A 20797-nucleotide genomic window follows, 5' to 3' on the forward strand; every position below is an offset into this window, starting at 1 on the left:
TACGTTAGGATATAAGAATTTAGCAATGAAAGTTTCAGAATTTTTTAGTTGATGTTAACTCGAGTATTATTTTTTTTCTGTTTTTTTTTTTGGGAAAATATGTTTTATTATTATTGTTTTAACATTATCAAGTTTGTTCTAATATGTGTATTGCTGCACATTTCCAAACTGACGTATGAAATTTTCTCCGGTAAGAAAGAGTTATTTGTATTTATGCAAATATCTAAAGCCATGCGACAAATCTTTTGTATATGAGGGTATCCGAATTTTTGAAAGCATACAATAGCAGTTTAATGTATTTATTTTAACATAGTTGACTGTATACGAGTGAAATCGTTCACATGATAAATATTCAGTCCTTAAGTTTCAATTCATCATTGTCACTATTAATAAGCCTTATATAATTTTGCTTTTTATCGTGCGATGAACTTGAATTGACAAAAAAAAAAGTCAAAAGGTATGTCTGCATGTATTCTTTCTTTCTTTTTTATTTTAAAAAAGCTGCGTTAAAAACAATAAGATGTTGTAGACAAACAAGTAAACAAAATAATTAAAGATGATAACTAATTAAACTAGCACTGCCTGCACTTGAACATGGATTTGCGAATTATAAATCCAACGCTCAATCCAAGGGATTTGCTGTGGAAGTATTTATTGGGCCATTGCGGGCTCAGAAGCAATTTAGCGCCAATTTCGATTTTGTACTTTTGGTAGAACTTCTACTGTAATTTTGTCATTACTCTTTTGAGTTCAAGGATTTGCCACTTCGTGAATGAACTTACCAATACAATAAATATAATATCACTTTACTATATTCAAAAATAAACCCAAATGAAACCTGCATATCCTTCGTTGCCTGCAATATCTATGTTAGCAATTAATTTCGTGAGTGTACATGTTTTTAGTAATAGCTTATGTTTAAAAGAGAAACATCCTAACATCAGGCATCACAATTGAAACATACTCCATGTACTCAAAATCTATTGTCGAAATCAAAGTACTAAAGGGTGGGGCTTGAACCAGATCAGTTTCACCTTGGCTACGCCACTACAATTACTTGAGTGTTTAAATAAAATCTCTTGGTAGAAATATATATGCTTTCAAGGTCTTTCTTCTCATTATTGTGTTGTTTATAGTAAATAAATGTTGTTTATAATAAAAACTAAGGAAAAGTAGTTAGAGTGGGAAAAAATGTTCACAACCAATGTTGTGTGGAGTCAGAACTGAAGGTGAGATGCGATTCCGCTTCTGCCAACCACCCTCACAATAGCTCCGGCGTGTAGTATCGTCACACTTCGGGATGCTTCGTTCAACCACGAAGCTCTCGAAGGCAATGAGCAAGCAGTGTTACCATTAGTCTGTGTAGAAGTGGTGGGTCGAGAGATTGTGGTGCTCCGGCCGCACCAGTCTAACGAGACACATGGAAACGGAGTTACGAGCGTGAAAGACGCGCACGTGGGTTTGCAAAATACTTGTCAGCTGTCAGTGACATTTAAAGTTGGAATCGTGACATTTCATAATCATCTCAACTGAATATAATAAAGATAAATCATATTCTTTCTTTTTTCATCACAGATATACATATATATATATGTATACATATATATATATATGTGTGTGTGTGTGTTTTCTTCGCAAGTCTGGATTATGTTGTGCGGTCATATAGTGCACATTTTAATTTATTACTGAATCGTAATTTTGTGTTTTAAATATTTAAAAAATGACTGTAAATGGTATGGATTATTCATCAGCAGAAGACTTCATAAAAAATAATGTAAGTAATATTTCATGCGAGGACACAGTTGGGTTGTTCTTAGCAGAGAGAAAAATCTATCCAATTGAGAAATGTGATGAGCTTGCTAAAATCCAAAATATCACCGAATTTGAGTTCCTAAATGTGACATGTTTGGAACATGCTCCGCAATTTACATATAAGTCCATGGTGAAAACTATAGTGTTGACAGTTCTGGCTTTCCTTTCTTTAGTGGGCAATGTGATGACAATAATCAGTATTCAGAAAAGACGAAAACACAACTGGAGTTCAGTGTATAACCTAATATTTCATTTGTCAGTCGCCGATCTTTTTGTTACATGTTTCTGTTTAACTGGTGAAGCTGCATGGAGTTATACCGTTGCATGGGTCGCGGGAAATGCAATGTGCAAAACCTTCAAGTTCGTTCAAATGTTTAGTTTGTACTTATCAACTTTTGTGCTTGTGTTAATTGGTGTTGATAGATTTGTGGCTGTTAGATATCCAATGAAGTGTTTTACTAAAAAACGATGCACGCGGTTAGTTATCCTTGTGTGGATTTTCAGCATGATTTTCAGCATTCCTCAGGTAAGCCACATAATTAGTTACTGATTACACTGTATGAATCTTGAATATGTGTATTTTTTTTTTTTAGGATTTTTAAATTTATGACATATGGTCTAATTTATCGTAAAAGAAATACATTTCAAATCGTGCCGCACTATAAGCAACGCTGTGTTAAATAAACTCTCTTCACTTTGTAATATTAGTTATAAGGAAGTTAATATTAACTAGTAATACAACTTGTGTGCCTATTTCCTAATCCGATTTCATTGCTTGATAATTGTTTCTCTCCTGTTTCACAAATAATGTTTAGACTATATTTCATAATTGAGAAGTGAATTCCTACCATTCCGCTCAACACGTTCTTGAGTCAGTTCCAGAATGACCTTCATAAAATAGTACAAGGGATGGAGTTGAAATTGGAGAAGATTATCTGTTCACTTACCTTTTAAAATTTAATTTGAGATATATATGATATTTATGAAATAAGACTTCCTTCTAATGAGATCTATTTCTTAGATTTCTAATAATATGCGGCAAATATGTTGAGTTCATTCTGTATCAAAGACAGAGCCATATTAGAGATTTCGGCGCCTCTACACCCACCTTACCAAGCTTGTTTCTCTCTTTTGTTTCTTTTTTAATATAAGAGAAACAGCTTTTGTTGTTTTGCTACGCTGAATTTTTATCAAGCTGCTTGGAAATACCAGCTTGCTGCTTGGAGAAATTCATGGTCTCAGATTTTGACAATATTTTGTACATTGAAAGACATGTTTAAGAATAGTTATTTTCAAAAATAAAACTGTTCCAGCCCTTATAATCAATTTGTAATTAATAGACTTCGGATCGATATGCACTAAAAAAGGCAAAATATGCATGCAAATATGCGCTAAAAAAACACGAAAATATGCACTAAAAATATGCAAATATGCACTAAAAAGGATAAATATGCACCAATCAAAAGGTAAAAGTAAATGATAAATTTTATTATCTTTAGAGAAAATTGCTGTATTACTTGAACTACATATACTTGGTGTACAACTATGATGCACTCATGCTACAATAGACACTATGTAGTTTTCGGTATTTTATGGCAAAAGCCTGCATTTGTCAGTCAAAACATTACTGCATATCGAAAGTGTTCCTTCCGTGTCACGGGTCGTTAAAACACAGTATTTCAAAGAAGCAATGTACTTGCCGATAAATCGTTTTCAGAAACACTTTATTTGCATTAGACAAGAATTTTATGTCAGGATTTTTCGCGTCTATTGTCTGTGCTTTTCGAAATAATGTTTGTCCAATTGGTCTTGGCGGAGCCTGTTTCGTTATTGAATCAAACAGCTGAAATGCACTACAAAGTCCTAATCATCGCTCTTCTCATCTCGTTGTGAACTTTGAAATTGAACTGAAATGAGTATTGTTGAACGCGAATTAGCTTTTAATGTTTTCAGGTCCTCAAGTATCCACGGCCTTTTGAATACATTTGGTTTCTTCGGGTTCAGACAGCTCGTGATTCCTGACACCAAAATAAGACGAAAAGTATAGACCAACCTGGGTAGAAAAATGCTTCCTTTCGGAGTTATAGGCTGCCGAAAACATGAAAAAATTAATTTAAAGGTCCATAGCTCCAAAACTATGGGACCTACCGCAGTCGGGTCAAGACTTTACTTAGGAACTAATATGTACTCTATCCAAAAATACATGTTCAGAATCCTAAGGTACTCCCGCAACAGTTTTTGTACAGACAGTTTAGTTACGGGCATATAATCTGAAATACTCACTAACTACCTCTATAAAAATTGTTGCGGAAGTACTGCAGGATTCTTCGAATTAGAATTCGAATTTAAAGATGTTACACTACTGGTGAACGAAGTGGCCAAAATTTTAAAATGACCCTCCTTTGTTAATTTGAGCGTTCAATTTTTTTCTTGGAGGTACGAAAATGTACACAAATGGACAAAATCCTATGCTAATTAAAATTCGAATTTGAAAATGTCACACTACAGGAGATCGAAGTAAACAAATTTTAAAATAATCTTCCTCTTTTATTTGGATGGTACAAAATGTTTGTAGTACAAAGATTGGACACAATTCTAAGCTTGTTAAAATGCGAGTTTGATCATGTCACACTGATCGAAATGGCCAAAATTTCAAATGGCCCTCCCATATTTTATTTCAGTGGTACATATTTTTTCTTGGTGGTACAAAAATGTACAAAAATCGGACAAAATTATGAGCTATTTAAAATTCAGATCTTGAACATGTCGCACTACAGGTGATTGAAGTGGCCAAACCTTGAAGTGGCCCTCCCTCCTTTATTTGAATGGTACAAAATTTTTTCTTGGGTGAACAAAAATAAACCAAAATTGTAAGCTAGTTAAATTTCAAATTTGAAGATCTCTCACTCCAGGTGATCGACATGGCCAAATTTTGAAATGGCCCTCCCTCTTTTACTTGAATTTTACACTTTTTTTCTTGGGCGGACAAAAATGGACAAAATTCTGAGGTAGTTAAAATTCAGATTTGAAGATCTCGCACTACAGGTCATCAAAGTGGCCAAATTTTTAAATGGCCCTCCCTCGTTTATTTGAATTTTCAAATTTTTTCTTGGGTGGACAGAAATGAACGAAAATTGGACAAAATTGCGAACTAGTTAAATTTCGAATTTGAAGATTTCGCACTATAGGTGCCACCAAATTTTTAAATAGCCCTGCCTTCTTTACTTTGATTATACAAAAACTTTTTCTTGCGTGGATAAAGATGGACAAAAATGGGCAAAATTCTGAGGTAGTTAAATATCAGATTTGAAGATGTCGCACTACAGCTGATCAAAATGGCCCAAATTTTGAAATGTTCCCCCTGTTAATTTGAATGGTACAAAACTTGTTTAACCCTTTCCGGATCCTGGCTTTTTGGGCTATTTTTTAGACTTTCAGTCAAGCAGCTACTGTATCGTCACTATTTATCCAAGGATCATGGTTCATACCTCATTCTCCTCAGAATAGAGCTGGCTTTCGAATGGTACCACTTGCATGCTCATACCATATACCAGAAACGGGAAAAAATGTCAAAGTGAAAATTTTGGAGGGAAATTTTTTTTCTCGAACTTTGGCCCCCCCTGGACCCCCCTGTGTGATCGTAGCCATCAAAGAAAAATCTGATAAATAGTACTTGGTATACTGAATGTGTGTGCCAAATTTCAAGTTTCTATCTTGAATAGTAAGGGCGGGAGAATTTTTATCAAAAATTCCCACAATCCCCAAAGTACCATAAAACACTATGATCTCAGGGAAAAATATTCCCGAGACATCCCTAATTACCCTAGGACTATAATCCGCCAATCATTCTCTTCAGAATAGAACTGTCTTTCAGGCGGTACCATTCACATGTCTCCATCATGTATCTAAGGCGGGAAATTCCTTTAAAAAGGGATTTTTTTGGGCAAATTTTCCCTTTTTTCAACTTTTGCCTCTCTGGACCCCCCTGTTTTTATGCAGAAATCGAAAAAAAACTTCTGGTAAATACTACTCGGTGGACTGAATGTTTGTGCAAAATTTCGATCTTCTACGTGAAAAAATAGGCCTGCTAGAAAAATTTCCCTACCATGCCAGACTTTTACCCTATACAGAAGTATATTTGGATAAAAATTCACTGAGACCGCCCTAATTACCCTAGAATAATAATTCGACCGTCGTTCTCTTCAGAATGGAACTGCCTTTCAGACGGTATGACTCACGTGGTCCTATCATGTATGTAAGGCGGGAAAATGATGAAAAACGGGATTTTTGGGGTAAAAAATACCTATTTTTATCCCTTTGCCCCTTTGGTTCCCCCCTGTTTTAGCACTGACATCGGAACAAAAAATCTGGTAAATACTACTCCGTGGACTGAATGTTTGTGCAAAATTTCAATCTTCTACGTTCAAAAATAAGCCCCCAAAAATATATACACCGACAATGCCCCATATTACCCTATATAGAAGTATATTTTTTAAAAATTCTCTGAGACATCCCTAATTACCCTAGGATAATAATTCGACCGTCGTTCTCTTCAGAATGGAACTGCCTTTCAGACGGCATGACTCACGTGGTCCTATCATGTATGTGAGACGGGAAAATGACGAAAAACGGGATTTTGGGGGTTAAAAAATCTCTATTTTTACCCCTTTGCCCCTCTGGTTCCCCCCTGTCTTAGCACTGACATCGGAACAAAAAATCTGGTACATATAACTCCGTGGACTGAATGTTTGTGCAAAATTTGAATCTTCTACGTAGAAAAATAAGCCCGTCAAAAAATATTGAACATACGCTTAGAAAATGAGAAAAGACATTTTTGACTTATGACGTCATCACCTCCTATGTCTGGACGCAGGATGGTCTGAAACCATACGTAATGTCTTCTGCAAGGCCTCTGGACTTGGAAAACAAAAAAAAAAAAACGGACGAAAAAGCTCAAATAGAAGAGAAATAACGCAATGTACCATGAAAAGTGCATATGGTACAAATTGTACCATAAGATCCCGAAGGGGTTAAGGGTGGACAAAAATGGACAAAATTCTGAGCTAGTTAAAATTCAATTTATAGATGTCGCACTACAACTAAATGGATCTTGTTTCAGGTGATAACTTCTAGAAGATTTTTCTTTTGGTATTTTTATACTGTCACAGGACCACACAATTTCAAATCCACACACACACAACAGTAGCAACTTCAATTTCCGAGATGGGTGACGTGGAAATTTTGTTCGAGGTGATTTGTTATTTATATCTTCTATAAAAGAGGTGACAATTCTGCATCATTGCCGGGAGGATGAATAACTCACCCCTTTCTTATTCTCCTTTCTCATGATTTTGGAAGATATTCGAAGCCCACAACAATGAACCATTTCAAGGTCTTGAGTCTATTTATATTAGAAACTTGGAATTCCATTTATGAGGAAAATTATTGCACGTTAAAAATTATAATTTTGGTCGTTTCTTTAAATATGCATTTATATGCAATAACGACATAAACATGCACTAACCTCCAAAATATGCAAATATATGCAGTATAAAACTCTACTATTTTACCCCAAAACAGCTGAAACGAATTTCTGTTTAAAGAGCATATCAATATCACATCAGGATAAAAACATGCAAATATGCAAAAATCCGAAGTCTAGTAATTAATTACGGAATTACTCAAACACGCATGTTTCGCATTTTATTGTTTATTTCAATAACCATAAGAGCTATGAAGCTAAAAACTTGCATCCATATGTAATTTTGCAAGTAGATTTCAAATCTGGAATCAAAACTAATGAATATTGTATAAGTGTCGAGTTATATCAGCATTTATAGTCTCAAGTTCAGGCCCCGGAAGGATCATGTGGGGAAAGTTGTATGCGTGAGGAATTTTCGCACAAGGTGAAGAGGTGCTTATATTTTGCGTGAGCCAAGTTTGGTTTTGGGTATTTGAACCTAAGATCCAAAACAAACTTCTAATATATAGTAAATTTTCAGTAGTAATGAAGCTGCAAGGGAGTACAATCTTCAAATGGCTATTTTAGGTTAATGAACAACGGAAATCACCCAAAACAGCCTCGGAAGGTAATCTCGTAATCAGTGACCATTTGAAACATGACAGTGTGGCTGTACATGAATTTTTAGCAGTGTTCCTACAAACTTAAAAACGGAGCTACCATTCCTAAACATGTCATAAATTTCAGTGATGACTCTTGGCCTCAATATAAAAATTGTAAAAATTTCAAGAACATTTGTATGCACAAATCAGATTTGGTCTTATATGTGAGTGGCATTTCTTTACTACTTCACATGGAAAAATGCTAGCGATGACGTAGATGGAACGACAAAGCGATTAGTTACTCGTGCAAGTTTACAGAAGACTACTGCGAACCAAATGTTAAATGTATACACAACTCCAAAAGTGCATTACCACCTGCATTTCTCTTTTTCCTGCAATAGCAGGCAACCCAAAAAGCTCGGCGGTTGGGTTGGTTCCGAATTCGAAAGGCGCTGGACCAACCCTCAATTTTGTAACAAATATATCAGTGTGGCAAACTCCAAATAAGAGAATAAAACAAATTGTTAAAAATGACAATTTTATAATCGTGACGGAGTTGGATGAGATCAAAAGTTACAAAATGATCTTACTTAAGCAGTTCAAACAAGATGAATGGCAAGAAACAGATATCAGAGGAAAGCATTTCTCTCCTCCCCCCAAAAAAAGAATCATAAAAAAGAAAAAGTTACATAATGTAAAGTTTTAAAATAAAAATCCCACTCTAAATGGTGAAAGATAACACCCGAAAGGCAAGAACAACTGAACCAGTCAATGAAATTGTGCACAGATATTGCAGACGTAAAAGGAGGGAATACGAGTTTCGTATTTTCCTGAAAAAAAAAAACGGTTGGATGGGGCACGGACCAGTGCAAATCTTTGATCACGAAATATCAAAACTGCTACTAACGGTATGTCAGAATTGCGCAAAAGACATGCAAAATTGCAACGAAATTTTTGTATAGACAATACGCAAAAAACAAAGGAATACGGGCTTTTTTAGTTTTCTGCGCAAAAACGGATTTAGGGGCAAAAGCTCCGACCCAAAATTTTGAAACTTGGCGCCCGAAAGGTAAGAAGAAGTGAACCGAAGAGAATTAAATTGTGCACAGATATTGTAGACGTAAAATGAGAATACGGGTTTCGTATTTTAATGCAGAAAACGGTTTGGCGGGGCACGGACCCGTCCCAAACTTTGATCACGAAAAATCAAATGTGCTAGTAACAGTATGTCAGATGTGTGTAAAGGACATGAAGTATTGAAATTAAACTTCTTGTATCGATAATACGCAAAAAATAAAGGAATATAGGTTTTTCTATGTTCTGCGGAAAAACGGCATTAGGGGGCAAAGACTCCCAACAAATAATTTGAAAATTGACGCCCGAAAGGCAAAAACAAGTGAACCGAATTGAATGAAATTCTGCACAAATATTGTAGGCATAAAATGAGGGAATACGGTTTCGTATTTTCCTGGAAAAAAAGTTGGGTGGGGCACGGAACCCTCAGAGCCTTTCATCACGAAATATCAAAAGTGCTAGTAACAGTATGTCAGATTTGTGTAAAGGAAATGGCGAATTCAAACGAATCTTTATGTACGGGCAATACGCAGAAAATAAATGAATAAGGGTTATTTTCTGCAGAAAAACGGTTTTAAGGGGCAAAAGCTCTGACCCAAAATTATGAAAGTTGACGCCGGAAAGGCAAACAGAAGTGAACCGAAGTGAATTAAATTATACATGGATATTGTGGACATAATATGAGGGAATATAGGTTTTGTATTTTGCTGGAAAAAAAGGTTGGGTGCCGCACGGCCCCCCTAACCTTTGATCACGAAATATGAAAAGTGCTAGTAACAGTAAGTCAGATGCGTGTAAAGGACATGAAGAAGTGTAACACAACTTTGTGTATGGACAATACCCAAAAAGTAAACGAATACGGGTTTTTTAAATTCTGCGTGAAAACGGTTTTAGGGGGCAGAAGCTTCCACCCTAAATTTTGAAAGTTCACGCCCGAAAGGCGAAAAGAAGTGAACCAAAGTGAATGAAATTGTACGCAGATATTGTAGACATATAATGAGGGAATATAAGTTTCGTATTTTCCTGGAGAAAACGGTTGGGTAGGGCACTGACCCCTCAAAACCTATGATCACGAAATTTTAAAACTGCTACTAACTGTATGTCAGATGTGTATAAAGGACATGAAGAATTTGGACGAAGCTTTGTGTATGAACAACAGGCAAAAAGTAAACGAATACGTTTTTTTTAATTTCAAGGGAAAAATGGTTTTTGGGTCACAAGCCCTCGTTCAAAATTTTGGAATTTGACCCCAAAAGGAGAGAAGAAGTGGACCGAAGTAAATGATATGTGCACTAATATTGTAGAGGTAAGATGAGGGAATACGTGTTGCGTATTTTCCTGAAAGAAAAAAAAACTATTGAGTGAACCGAGTCGTTGAGTGGCTGTATCAGTGAACCGAACCGAAAGAAATTGTATGTAGATATTGGATATGTAAAATATGGCCTTCCGTGTTTCACAAGTGTCGTGTCTCCATCTGATTTCTTCAAATTTGGCAGATCAAGTAACAGCAAGCGCAAACGCAAACGCTGAAATACTATAGCGTATTTTATAGTATTTCAGGAGCCAACTTTAACCCTTGCAATGTTTTTCCGCATAAACAAAAACATGTCGATTTATTTCCATATTGCTGTTGATGTGTCAAATTTGAAGCAAACCGGATAGGGACACTTGAGAAACACGATAGGACTTATTTTACATATGGTCTATATAATATGTACACACAAGTTTGATTTGCTTGGGTTCACTTCTTCCTGCACTATTATGGTAATATTTCCCATTTTTTTTCGGATGGGGCTTAGGCCCCAACATGGTTCTTCCGCAAAAATTAAAACACGTTTCATATATTGTTTTAAAAATAGCCTTTACGAAGTTTCGTTGCAATTCTCCATATTCTTTAGGAACTTCTGACGTATGCTTATTTGCACTTTTGATATTCCGTAATCAACTGTTTATAAGATCCGTGCCTCACTCAACCGCTTTTTTTCGGAAAATACGAAACCCAATTATCTCATTTTACATCTACACTATATGCACACAATTTCATTAAATTCGGCGCACTTCTTCTCGTATTTTGTGCGTTAAATTTCAATTTTTTATGGGGGCATTTGCCCCCTAAAACCGGTTTTCCGCAGAAAATAAAAGAAAAGCCGGATTTATTTTTTGCGTATTGTCCCTACACAATGTGTTGTTCCAATTCTTCATGTCTTTCAGACACTTCTGACATATTCTTATTAGCAGTTTTGATATTTCGAAATCAAAGTTCTGGAGGTGTCTGTGTCCAACCTAAACGGTTTTCTTTTTCTCCGTAAAATAAGAAAAACGTATTCCCTCATTTTATGTCTACAATATCTGTACACAATTTCATTCACTTCGATTCACTTCCTCTTGTCTTCCGGGCCTTAACTTTTGTTTTGGAGGGCCCACCTAACCGTTTTCTCCAGAAAAATACGAAACACGTGTTCCCTCATTTTATGTTCGCAATGTGTGTAAAATTTCGTTTGCTTCGGTTTACTTGGTTTTTGCCTTTCGGGCGTCAACTTTCAAAATTATTGGTGGGGGCTTTTGTCCTTTAAAACCCGTATTCGTTTATTTCATGTGTACTATCTACCTTTCAAATTTTATCGAAATCGGAAAAATGAAATGAAATCTTTGAGTTTTACGTCCCACGGTTATGCCGGTTAGGCTAAAGGAGACGGTGATTATGAGAGATGAGTGAAATGGTGGAATGAAGAAAGTGGGAGGAAACGGGAGAACCCCGAGAAAACTCACGAGCACGATGTTTGTCCACCACAAAGTTCACTTGGCGGGGGCTGGGATCGAACCCGGGACCCCAAGCACCAGAGGTGAACGCTCTACCACTGAGCCACCGCGCGCCTCTTTATCGAAATCGGAGTGTTACGCTTCGGAAGTGTTACTTGTTAGTAATAATATTTCTTTAAAATTTTACGAACAAATAGAGGGAATTAAAGCGAAAGATTGGGATCAATTGGAACTTTCGGCTCCTACCAACATTGAAACAAATGACAGTACAAGTATTTGGATGCAAGGTAGATATGAAATTTGAAACTGAGATTTAACTATATTTCTGTCATGATTTTAATGCACACTGCAATGTTCTTAAATGCTAATTAAGTCAGGATTTTACATCCAAATTAAGTTGCAACATAATAATTCTTGTTAGAAAACCCGAATCGGCAATGCGAATTTAAGATTAGCCGATACTTTAGATAGCTTGGGAAAAAGGTTGAAGAGTGTAACCTAAGTGTGTGGCCAAGTGGGTTGCGAGGCGATTTAATATATTGCATGTCTTCTACTTGGCAACATCCACCTCAACCGTTTCATTTTATTTGAAAACAAAACATTTTTATCATGAGTTACATTTAAGGATGCGCATGATACGAATCGAGACAGGATTTTCCTGACAAATTCAAGTCGAGAAACGGCTCTTCCAATAGAGAAATATATATTTTTCGAGTCGAGACATCACTTTTACAACACATTTTCGAGACGAGACAGCCACAAATCTTGTCTCGTGCGCATCCCTAGTTACATTAGCACACACCACATGAGTGACAATTTATATTATGATAGAATATACTATGAGCTTTAATAGAAAAAGTGTAAACACTCGATAATTATTACGTAGTATGATTTCAATAGATTCAGGGTTGATCGTGCCGTGTGTGAAGTTATGAAATTTGAATTGGTTTCAACAGGCGTGGATCCAAGGGGAATTTTATAGGGGTTATAACCCCCATGACGCTCAGGTATACACTAGATAAAATGGATTTTAATGCTACTTTATTTACACTGGGTAAAGCTGGAAATTATGGTTTAGTTCATCCCTTGATCATATCCTGGTTCTGCGATGTTAATGTCTGGTCAGAACTTGCTGTTCTAGAAGCCTCAAGTTCATACGCGATAAAATAGTATTTCTACATTATGCACCTTTTAAAACTATTTTCAATATCTGTATGTATCTTCAGACAGACCCTACTCGAAAAGTTTGCTTTATTGGATGTTGTATTTCTGACGATGCTTCCATTATCAAATACTGTCTGTAGTTTTAATTAACATAGAATTAAATACTCCAAAACAGTTGAAAACTTTCTCATTGTTTTAACTTTTCTTGAGTTGATTTTGAGCTTAACGTCCCTTTCAGCAGCGAAGCTATATGATACGTGGACCTACTAATTAACGTCAAATTCGAATCACATGAACTCCCAAGGGAATCGAACCTGGGTCTTCCATGCGTTAACTTTACTTGAATTTGCACTCGAACGCTCTCAAGTGGATTTAAGAGGGTGCACTTGCTAACCATGAATTTTTCAATGAACGTATTTTTTAGTAATTATATTAATTTTACTTTTCAAAAGGTGTAAGCATTTCGCTTTTTTTTTTTAAAAAAACCTTGAATGATACGTAGTCAGTGTTGAACACAGGTTTCATTTTTATACTTGACAATAGTAATTTGCATACTCTCCTCTCTTCTACCTCTAGACACAGAAATATTGCTTTTAATAACTGCCAAATTACGATTTTTATCAATAAAGAGTAGCTGTCCTACTAGGGTGGTCCTTATTTATATGGGGAAAAATAAATTTAGGAATTTCCTTGGACGAGCCCTCTACAATGGTTCTATATGGGACTAAATTAAGCAAAAAGAAAAACTAGATCCATTGAATAATTTTAAATGGTGCCTCAAGCGACCTAAAGTTTTGAATCCGATTACAATACGTAGTATATGGAGAAAATCTGGAAGAATCCTTTGTAATTTAGAAACGGTTTAAGGAAATGGGAAGATATCTTGAATAATAGAACTAGAAAAACAGACCAATCTAATCCTGTATAGCATTATCATGGCGACCATCTTGAAATCCGCCATCTTGAATTCAGGTAAAAAGTTTTAGACAGGAAGAGGGTCACAGGACATATCGTTTTGAGGTAGCGTTTTACCAGAAGCAACAATCTGGCATTATTTTCAAGATACCTATAATCATTTAAGAGTCATTACACATGAAAAACGAAATGCTTCTTATTGTAGTTATAGGCAACATATTTGTAAGAATTTTGATTTTTTTTTTACATAAAGTGAAACAAACTGCTAGAAAAAACTAAATCTTTGTTTCGCTATGAACTAAAAATAAGTTTTCATCATGATGACTCATAGTCCATTATGAGGAAAGAGAAAAATTATAACTTGGAAGAAGTTTTCAATCTTATTTGCTACACAGTTCACTTCGGACACATCTAGGAAAAGATTATCTGTGGACCTTCACTATCCGCAAAAGAAACTGTTTCTGTTCCTCATTTTTCGTAAGAACATTGTTGTAATCTTCTATTAGTTTCACTTCTCTTTCTGCTGCATCGTTTGTTACGTGAATGAATTTAATAGTCACTATTATTTGACCATGAAATCTTATCACACTCAAGAAACCCTTTAGGTATTTTAAATCTCTCGAGGAAAATTTGTGTTTATTTTAACAAAACAACTGATTTCTCTTTTCACAAGAATTTTTATCGTATCATCTATTGAATCAAACCTCTTTGCTGTTTCACGGTTTCCCCTTACAGTTTTCATTTTTCAATCATTTTTTTTTCATAATGCTAAGTACATATAAAAAACTACGTGTTCCTTCGCCAAGTACCAGAGACGGCGAGAAAATTTAGAGAGTGAATTCAGCATCTATTTGTCTATAACTGTGCAAACTTTTCAAAAGTTGCAGGTCTTGTAATTGTGAATGGGATGCTATTTACATTTAAACCAAGCTTGCACATATAGTCGTATCAGAAAAATGCATACTCTCCGAAGGCCCGTTTCTATTTGCTTCGTTAAACGAAATTGTTAGTGAAAGAGAAATGTTTTTAAACAGTAGATTGATTTTCCCTTCTACCCTGCATGGTGAGTTGTTCCAGGCAAACGAAAGAAAACTCCTCGAGGAGGTATACCACCCAAGAATATGATGACCAGTCCTAAAAATTCCCTGTAGTCTTCCTGTGGTGTCCTGTTTCTACAAGTTTGATATCAAAATTTAAAACTTCATTTCTTCCATCGGAAATATTGTTCCTTACAAAGTACGAACTACAAATTAAATCATAACTATATTCAAAGTGAAACTAAACAACAATTAATGGAATATGCTTTTGACGGACGCCAAACCTTTGGGTCTAGGTCAAAACCCCCACAGCCAAAACCTCCACACTCAAGAAATGTCAAAACGCCCACACGATCGGTCAAAACTCCCACAGAAATGAACAAATCTCCCAAACGCACGAATGATCAAAATCCCCACAGCCAAAACTCCAACAATCAAGAAATGTCAAAACGCCCACACAATCGGTCATAACTCCCACACAAATGGACAAAACAGCCACACATAGCAACGGTCATTATCCCCACATAAATGGACAAAACTCCCACACAAATGGTGAAATCTCCCACATGCAGAAATTGTTACAACTGCTACACAAATGGACAAAACCCCCACAAAATCGGACAATTCCCCTCACTCTGAAATGATCGTGATTGCACGTCTTTGTTGTGGCTCTTTATGACGCCAACTTTAGTATTTCTTTCGTTAGAAAACAGTGCAAGAAGAATAGTTGCAACATCAGTTTAAGTGGAATAAAAAATGTTATTAAAAGTACAAGGGCAAGACATGCAACCAGAATCATTTCAGAGTGTGGAAGATTTGCCCGATTGTGTGGGGTTTTTGTCTATTTGTGTGGCAGTTGTGACAAGTTCTACATGTGGGAGTTTTGTCCATTTGTGTTGGGGTTTTGTCCATTTATATGGGGATTGTGACCGTTGCTATGTATGGGAGTTTTGTCCATTTGTGTGGGAGTTTTGACCGTTGGAGGTTATGACCGACTATCAGTGTGGGGGTTTTGGCTGTGGGAGTTATGACCGTTCGTGCATTTGGGAGATTTGTCCGTTTGTGTGGGAGTTATGACCGATTGTGTGGGCGTTTTGGCATTTCTTGAGTGTGGGAGTTATGGCTGTGGGAGTTTTGACCTGTTCCCAAAACTTTAGCTTAGGTTACATTAGCAAACGATTCGATTAGGTTACATTGAATGGCATTACCGTACTTCTTATCTTGAGTATCGTTCTGTATATTATGAATTTCTAAAGTTCTTTGGTTTATATTTTGAGAATTTCTGCCAGCTATGAAGTTATCAATTTCCAGAACAATTAGATATACTGTTTGCCTGATTAAATGCTGTACGATTCCATTTCTGTTTCTTCTGGAATCGGGTTCGGTTCTATTACCGGAATAATTGAATCTATCATTACTTCTTACATTTGGACTACACTCTTCACGCATATTTATATTTCGAATTGGAATATGATTGGCTTGGTTTCGGTTATTACTAGTTTGGTTTCGAGCTAGTATTATTTTGCACCATTGATTGATTTTCAAATTTTTGCACTATTATAATTAGATGATTGAAATTAATGCATTGTACAGAAATCAGTATTTGCTGCAACCTACAAGATAACAATATCCGGATTGATGCTATATTACAAAATCAGTAAGATTCTTATCAATTCTTGGATCATAACGTCTGTTTCGAACCAAAGTGTAAGCAGTCGAACTTACATCATAATCATCAATTCCTGGAAGAAAGTCAGTGCAACTTATTTTAGACCACTTGTTCTGAGAAACGCTTAAATAGAGGAACGTCCTGTCCAGCTGCAAACCAAACACAACACTTATCAAATACACATTTTAAAACTAATTCATAAATGTGGTGTCTACAAGGAAGGTATAGAAGATTTTTTAAAGCTTCTGCTTTAGCAGAATGCAAGAACCGTTGACCTCGTCCCTTCTGTCTTTGAGACAAAAGAAACTCTATCTTTTTTGATTTCAATTATACTTATAGCATTAGTGTGTGCTATATCAAATAAATCAGGCAAGATATTTGAGAAGACTACTACTTTTTGCCTTTACACTTCACTCGACGTTCCATTGTTCTTCTGTAATACTCACCATTTCTCATACAATATAATAAGTTTGTCAACACTGCGTTGGGCATCCTTTACCGAGATCTTTGCCTTTTGCCAAATTACCTCAGTTTCTTTAACAGCTAATCGTGCACTTTCCCTGACTGTCAGATTTACCGTTCTCAAGTTGTAGAAAAAGACACTCAACACTTGCTTGTTTGATGGTAATTTACTTCCCAAAATCTGTTCATTGGCACTACCAATTAAATAAATTCCTTTTCGACATATAATATGGTTGTATCCGCAGCTTGCATTTTTCCATTAAAACTAACTAGAAAATTGAAATATTCAAATGTTAACCCTGACATTTGAACTAAAATAACATTTTTGGGGGGGGGGGTTAAACAATAGTTTCATTCCCGAAATCATTTCATAGGTAATAATTCTTACACGACTAAAGTTATCTTTACAATACTGCCAGATTTCTGTTTCTGGTAAAACGCTACCTCAAAACGATATATCACATGACCCTCTTCCAATTTAAAAATTTTGATCTGAATCCAAGATAGCGGACTTCAAGAAAGCCGCCATGCCAATACTATACAAAATTAGGTGTGTCTCTTTTTCTAGTCCCATTATCCAGGGAATTTTCGCATTCCCTTAAAGGTTTCTAAATTAGAAGAGTTTATTCCAGATTTTCCCCAAGTGCTATGTATAGTAATCAGATTCAAAACTTTAGGTCGCTTGAGGCACCATTTAATATTATTCACTGGAGCTAACTTTTCTCCTGGCTTAATTTAGTCCCACATGGAACCATTTTAGGGGGCTCGTCCAAAGAAATTCGGAAATCAAAAATTAAGGACCATCCTACGTCCTACTAACTCTGCTATCGATTTCCTGCTAAGCAGGGATAAAGTGAATCTGAAAGGGTAGGGGACGGTAGGTAGCGGCATGACGTCACGCCGTCCTCCATGCCTATCTTTGCTCATTGTAATTTCTTAGGAATTGGGGGGACGCCATACGCATTTTTTGGAGATGGGGGACGGCGTCCCCCCGCGTTCCCAAACACTTTTACCCCTGCTGCTAAATATTAATTGCTGTGAGGACTAACGAAAACATATTATGTGGTACTACTACCACTACTACTACTACTACTACTACTACTAATAATAATAATAAAGGATCTGAATGATAAAGATATTTTTTCAACTTTCTATCCTGTGGGCCTCCGTGAATCTTGATATATAGTTTTTATAAGGAATAAAGAGGCTTCAAACAACAACCTTCTGTATAATAAAAAAAAGTCCTTGTGTCTGTTTTTTTTAAACACAATGTTACAAGGCACAGAGCCACGCCTGCGGGCATTTTGCTTGGAAGGCAGCATCAGTACTAAAATCAAGACTTTCATTCTGTCGTTGGCACGTGTCGAATCACCTTGTTTGCTGTGCGATGTTTTGCCTTCGGGTGATCGACTAGATAGATAGAAGAGTCAAGAAAGAAAGAAATGAAACGATATGCTTCTTATTTCATGGAGATATGCTTGCTTCTTGGCATTAAGTGTTTGAAAACCAAAACTGTTCTGAATATCCATTTTGTTATTTCCGTAATAAGAATAAAGGGAAATGTTAATTCTCATATATAGTAGGAGTAAAACTTAGGGGGAACGTCGGTGGACGTCGCCCCTTCACTTCCAGAAAATATATGTGGCATCCTTCCACTTTCTAAAAATTTACAATGGCAAAGATAGGCACGGGGAGCGGCGTGACTCATGCCTCCCCCTATTTTTTCAGATCCACTTTTACCCCTGGTATATAGAAAGAAAGAAAGAAAAAAATATATTTCACACAAATAACAAAATAAGATATTATACTTAACTTCGCCTTGGCCTTGTGTGTTTCAAAATTGTTCAGAATGTTTTCCTAACTCCAATAGAAAAATGATGAAACAAAAAGAATTGTTAATTCCAACCAAAAAAGAAAAACAATAAATTAACTTATTAAACAAAAAGAACAAGATAAAATATTTCAGTCTGTCCTTGCAATTCCAAATGCTTAGAACTATTTTTTTCCCTTCTGCTCGTGAATACTTCAAGCTAATGTTAGTCTTGAACAAAACAGTCTTCAATAAACATAAAAATCTTATAATTTTAAACCTAATAGTGTGTCCACGAACCATTATTATCTATCACCGCATTCATTCGAGGAGGCATGGAATCAATTAGTGACGAAGGAAGACAGGAATGAAAAAGGAAGGAGGTGAACTGGGACCTGTATATTAGGTGCCATACCGGCATTTGTCTGGTATGAATGAGGAAAACCGAAGAAAATCCTCACTCAGAATGGCTGGACTGAAAAAGCTGTTACACCTTTACGACCAACTGTCCCCATACACATAATGAATGAAACCTCTTATTTCTCAGCATTTTCAATCAACAGTCTTCTTGGAGCGTTTTACATGAGATCTGATTCTTGATTATTTAATGGAAGATGAAGATGTCTGGATCATTGTCCATCTGAAAATAAAATTTTTCGTTTGGTGTGGGCAGCTTAATATTCAACTTCAAAGTCTTTCTTATTCCTGTTACCTAAGGATCTCTTTCCTGTTACCTAAGGGTTTTGTTTTACTACTTCCTTCAAGACTAAGGACGATTCTTTCTTAGTCTCTTAATCTAATTTATAAAGAATTTGTGATCCAAACTTCCCCCTTAACAAAGAGAAATAATGAAACCTGTTAAGTTAAACGCGTGAAACAATATTGGTGAAAATTTCACGAGCAGCAATTACGCAATAGATGATTAGGATATTTAAAACACAACTTATACGATAGTAGAGATGCTACAACTATAAGATCTTTTGATTGCAATGTATGACGAGTAAACGACACGCTATAATACTGAAAACTGATACACATGCTATTTACTGATGTGTGTGTTATTGTGCGCACAAAGTAATGTTGCTGAGGAAAAGTCACAAGACGACATCGTCCAATAGGAATCATTAAACCTTTTTGAAAACGAAATTGAATTTCCATGATACGAGACGAGAGAGCCCCCCTTCGTGAACAACAGTAGCAAAAATCACGAAGTTTACGTCGTTGTTGATAATGGTACCGGTATGTATACGTTTGGAATATAAATAACCCTCACAACTATACTGATGTAATCGCAGTTTTCATTCTTGATATCTGAGCATTTGAGATTAAGAAATAAACGCTTATACCTTGTTCTGAGAGATAATATGTTTAACCCTGTAGCTGCAAGAGGTTCCAAAAACAAAGATAGTTAAAGAAAAATGTACTGTTTCTGGGTGTAACTGGGTAACATTTATTGTTGTCTGGGTTTAACAAACGCTTCTGCGAACTGAAAATATTTTAACAACCGGCTCTAGCGATCCGGCTGAATAGCACCACTGGACCATGGGGAATTTCCTCGTAATAGTTAGAGTGCTTATTTTCGGTTCCGTGCATGTAGCGCCCGTAGACTTAGCGCCCAGTGTTTCTGGCTCACAGAAGGAATTTTATATTGATTTTATCTCACAATCAGGGATGTCCAGTTCATTTTACCACTCTTTCCACAGGTCGTTAATTCCTGTTATTTTCTTACATCCATGTTCCGTGTACTTAGCGTCCACTAAGTAAAACTGTTATGAAGAGGGAGAGAGAGAGAGCGAGAGAGAGACAGAAAGACCAGCCAATAACACTGATTATGACGTTTCAATGAATCATAACCTCCGGGGGAAAGGGTGAAACGCAGAAACGTAGTTATATATATATATATATATATATATATATATATATATATATATATATATGTGTGTGTGTGTGTGTGTGTGTGTGTGTGTTTGTATGTATGCATGTATGCATGTATGTAACTGTACTCCGTGGTATGCAGTGCTCTACAATATT

The 20797-nt window shown here is 36.0% G+C and overlaps 1 protein-coding gene across 1 annotated transcript; it reads left to right on the plus strand.

Annotated features, from left to right (window-relative positions):
* The first annotated feature begins 1376 nt into the window (after nt 1-1376).
* LOC145666019 (gonadotropin-releasing hormone receptor-like) lies at nt 1377-2362 on the plus strand. Its single transcript, XM_081733124.1, has one exon. The coding sequence runs from the start codon at nt 1721-1723 to the stop codon at nt 2360-2362; it is 642 nt and encodes a 213-aa protein (XP_081589250.1). The 5' UTR covers nt 1377-1720.
* Nucleotides 2363-20797: the final 18435 nt, after the last annotated feature.

The sequence above is a fragment of the Thermobia domestica genome, chromosome 12 (genome assembly GCF_964235325.1).
Source record: "Thermobia domestica chromosome 12, izTheDome1.hap1.1, whole genome shotgun sequence".
In the NCBI taxonomy this organism is placed as follows: Eukaryota; Metazoa; Arthropoda; class Insecta; order Zygentoma; family Lepismatidae; genus Thermobia; species Thermobia domestica.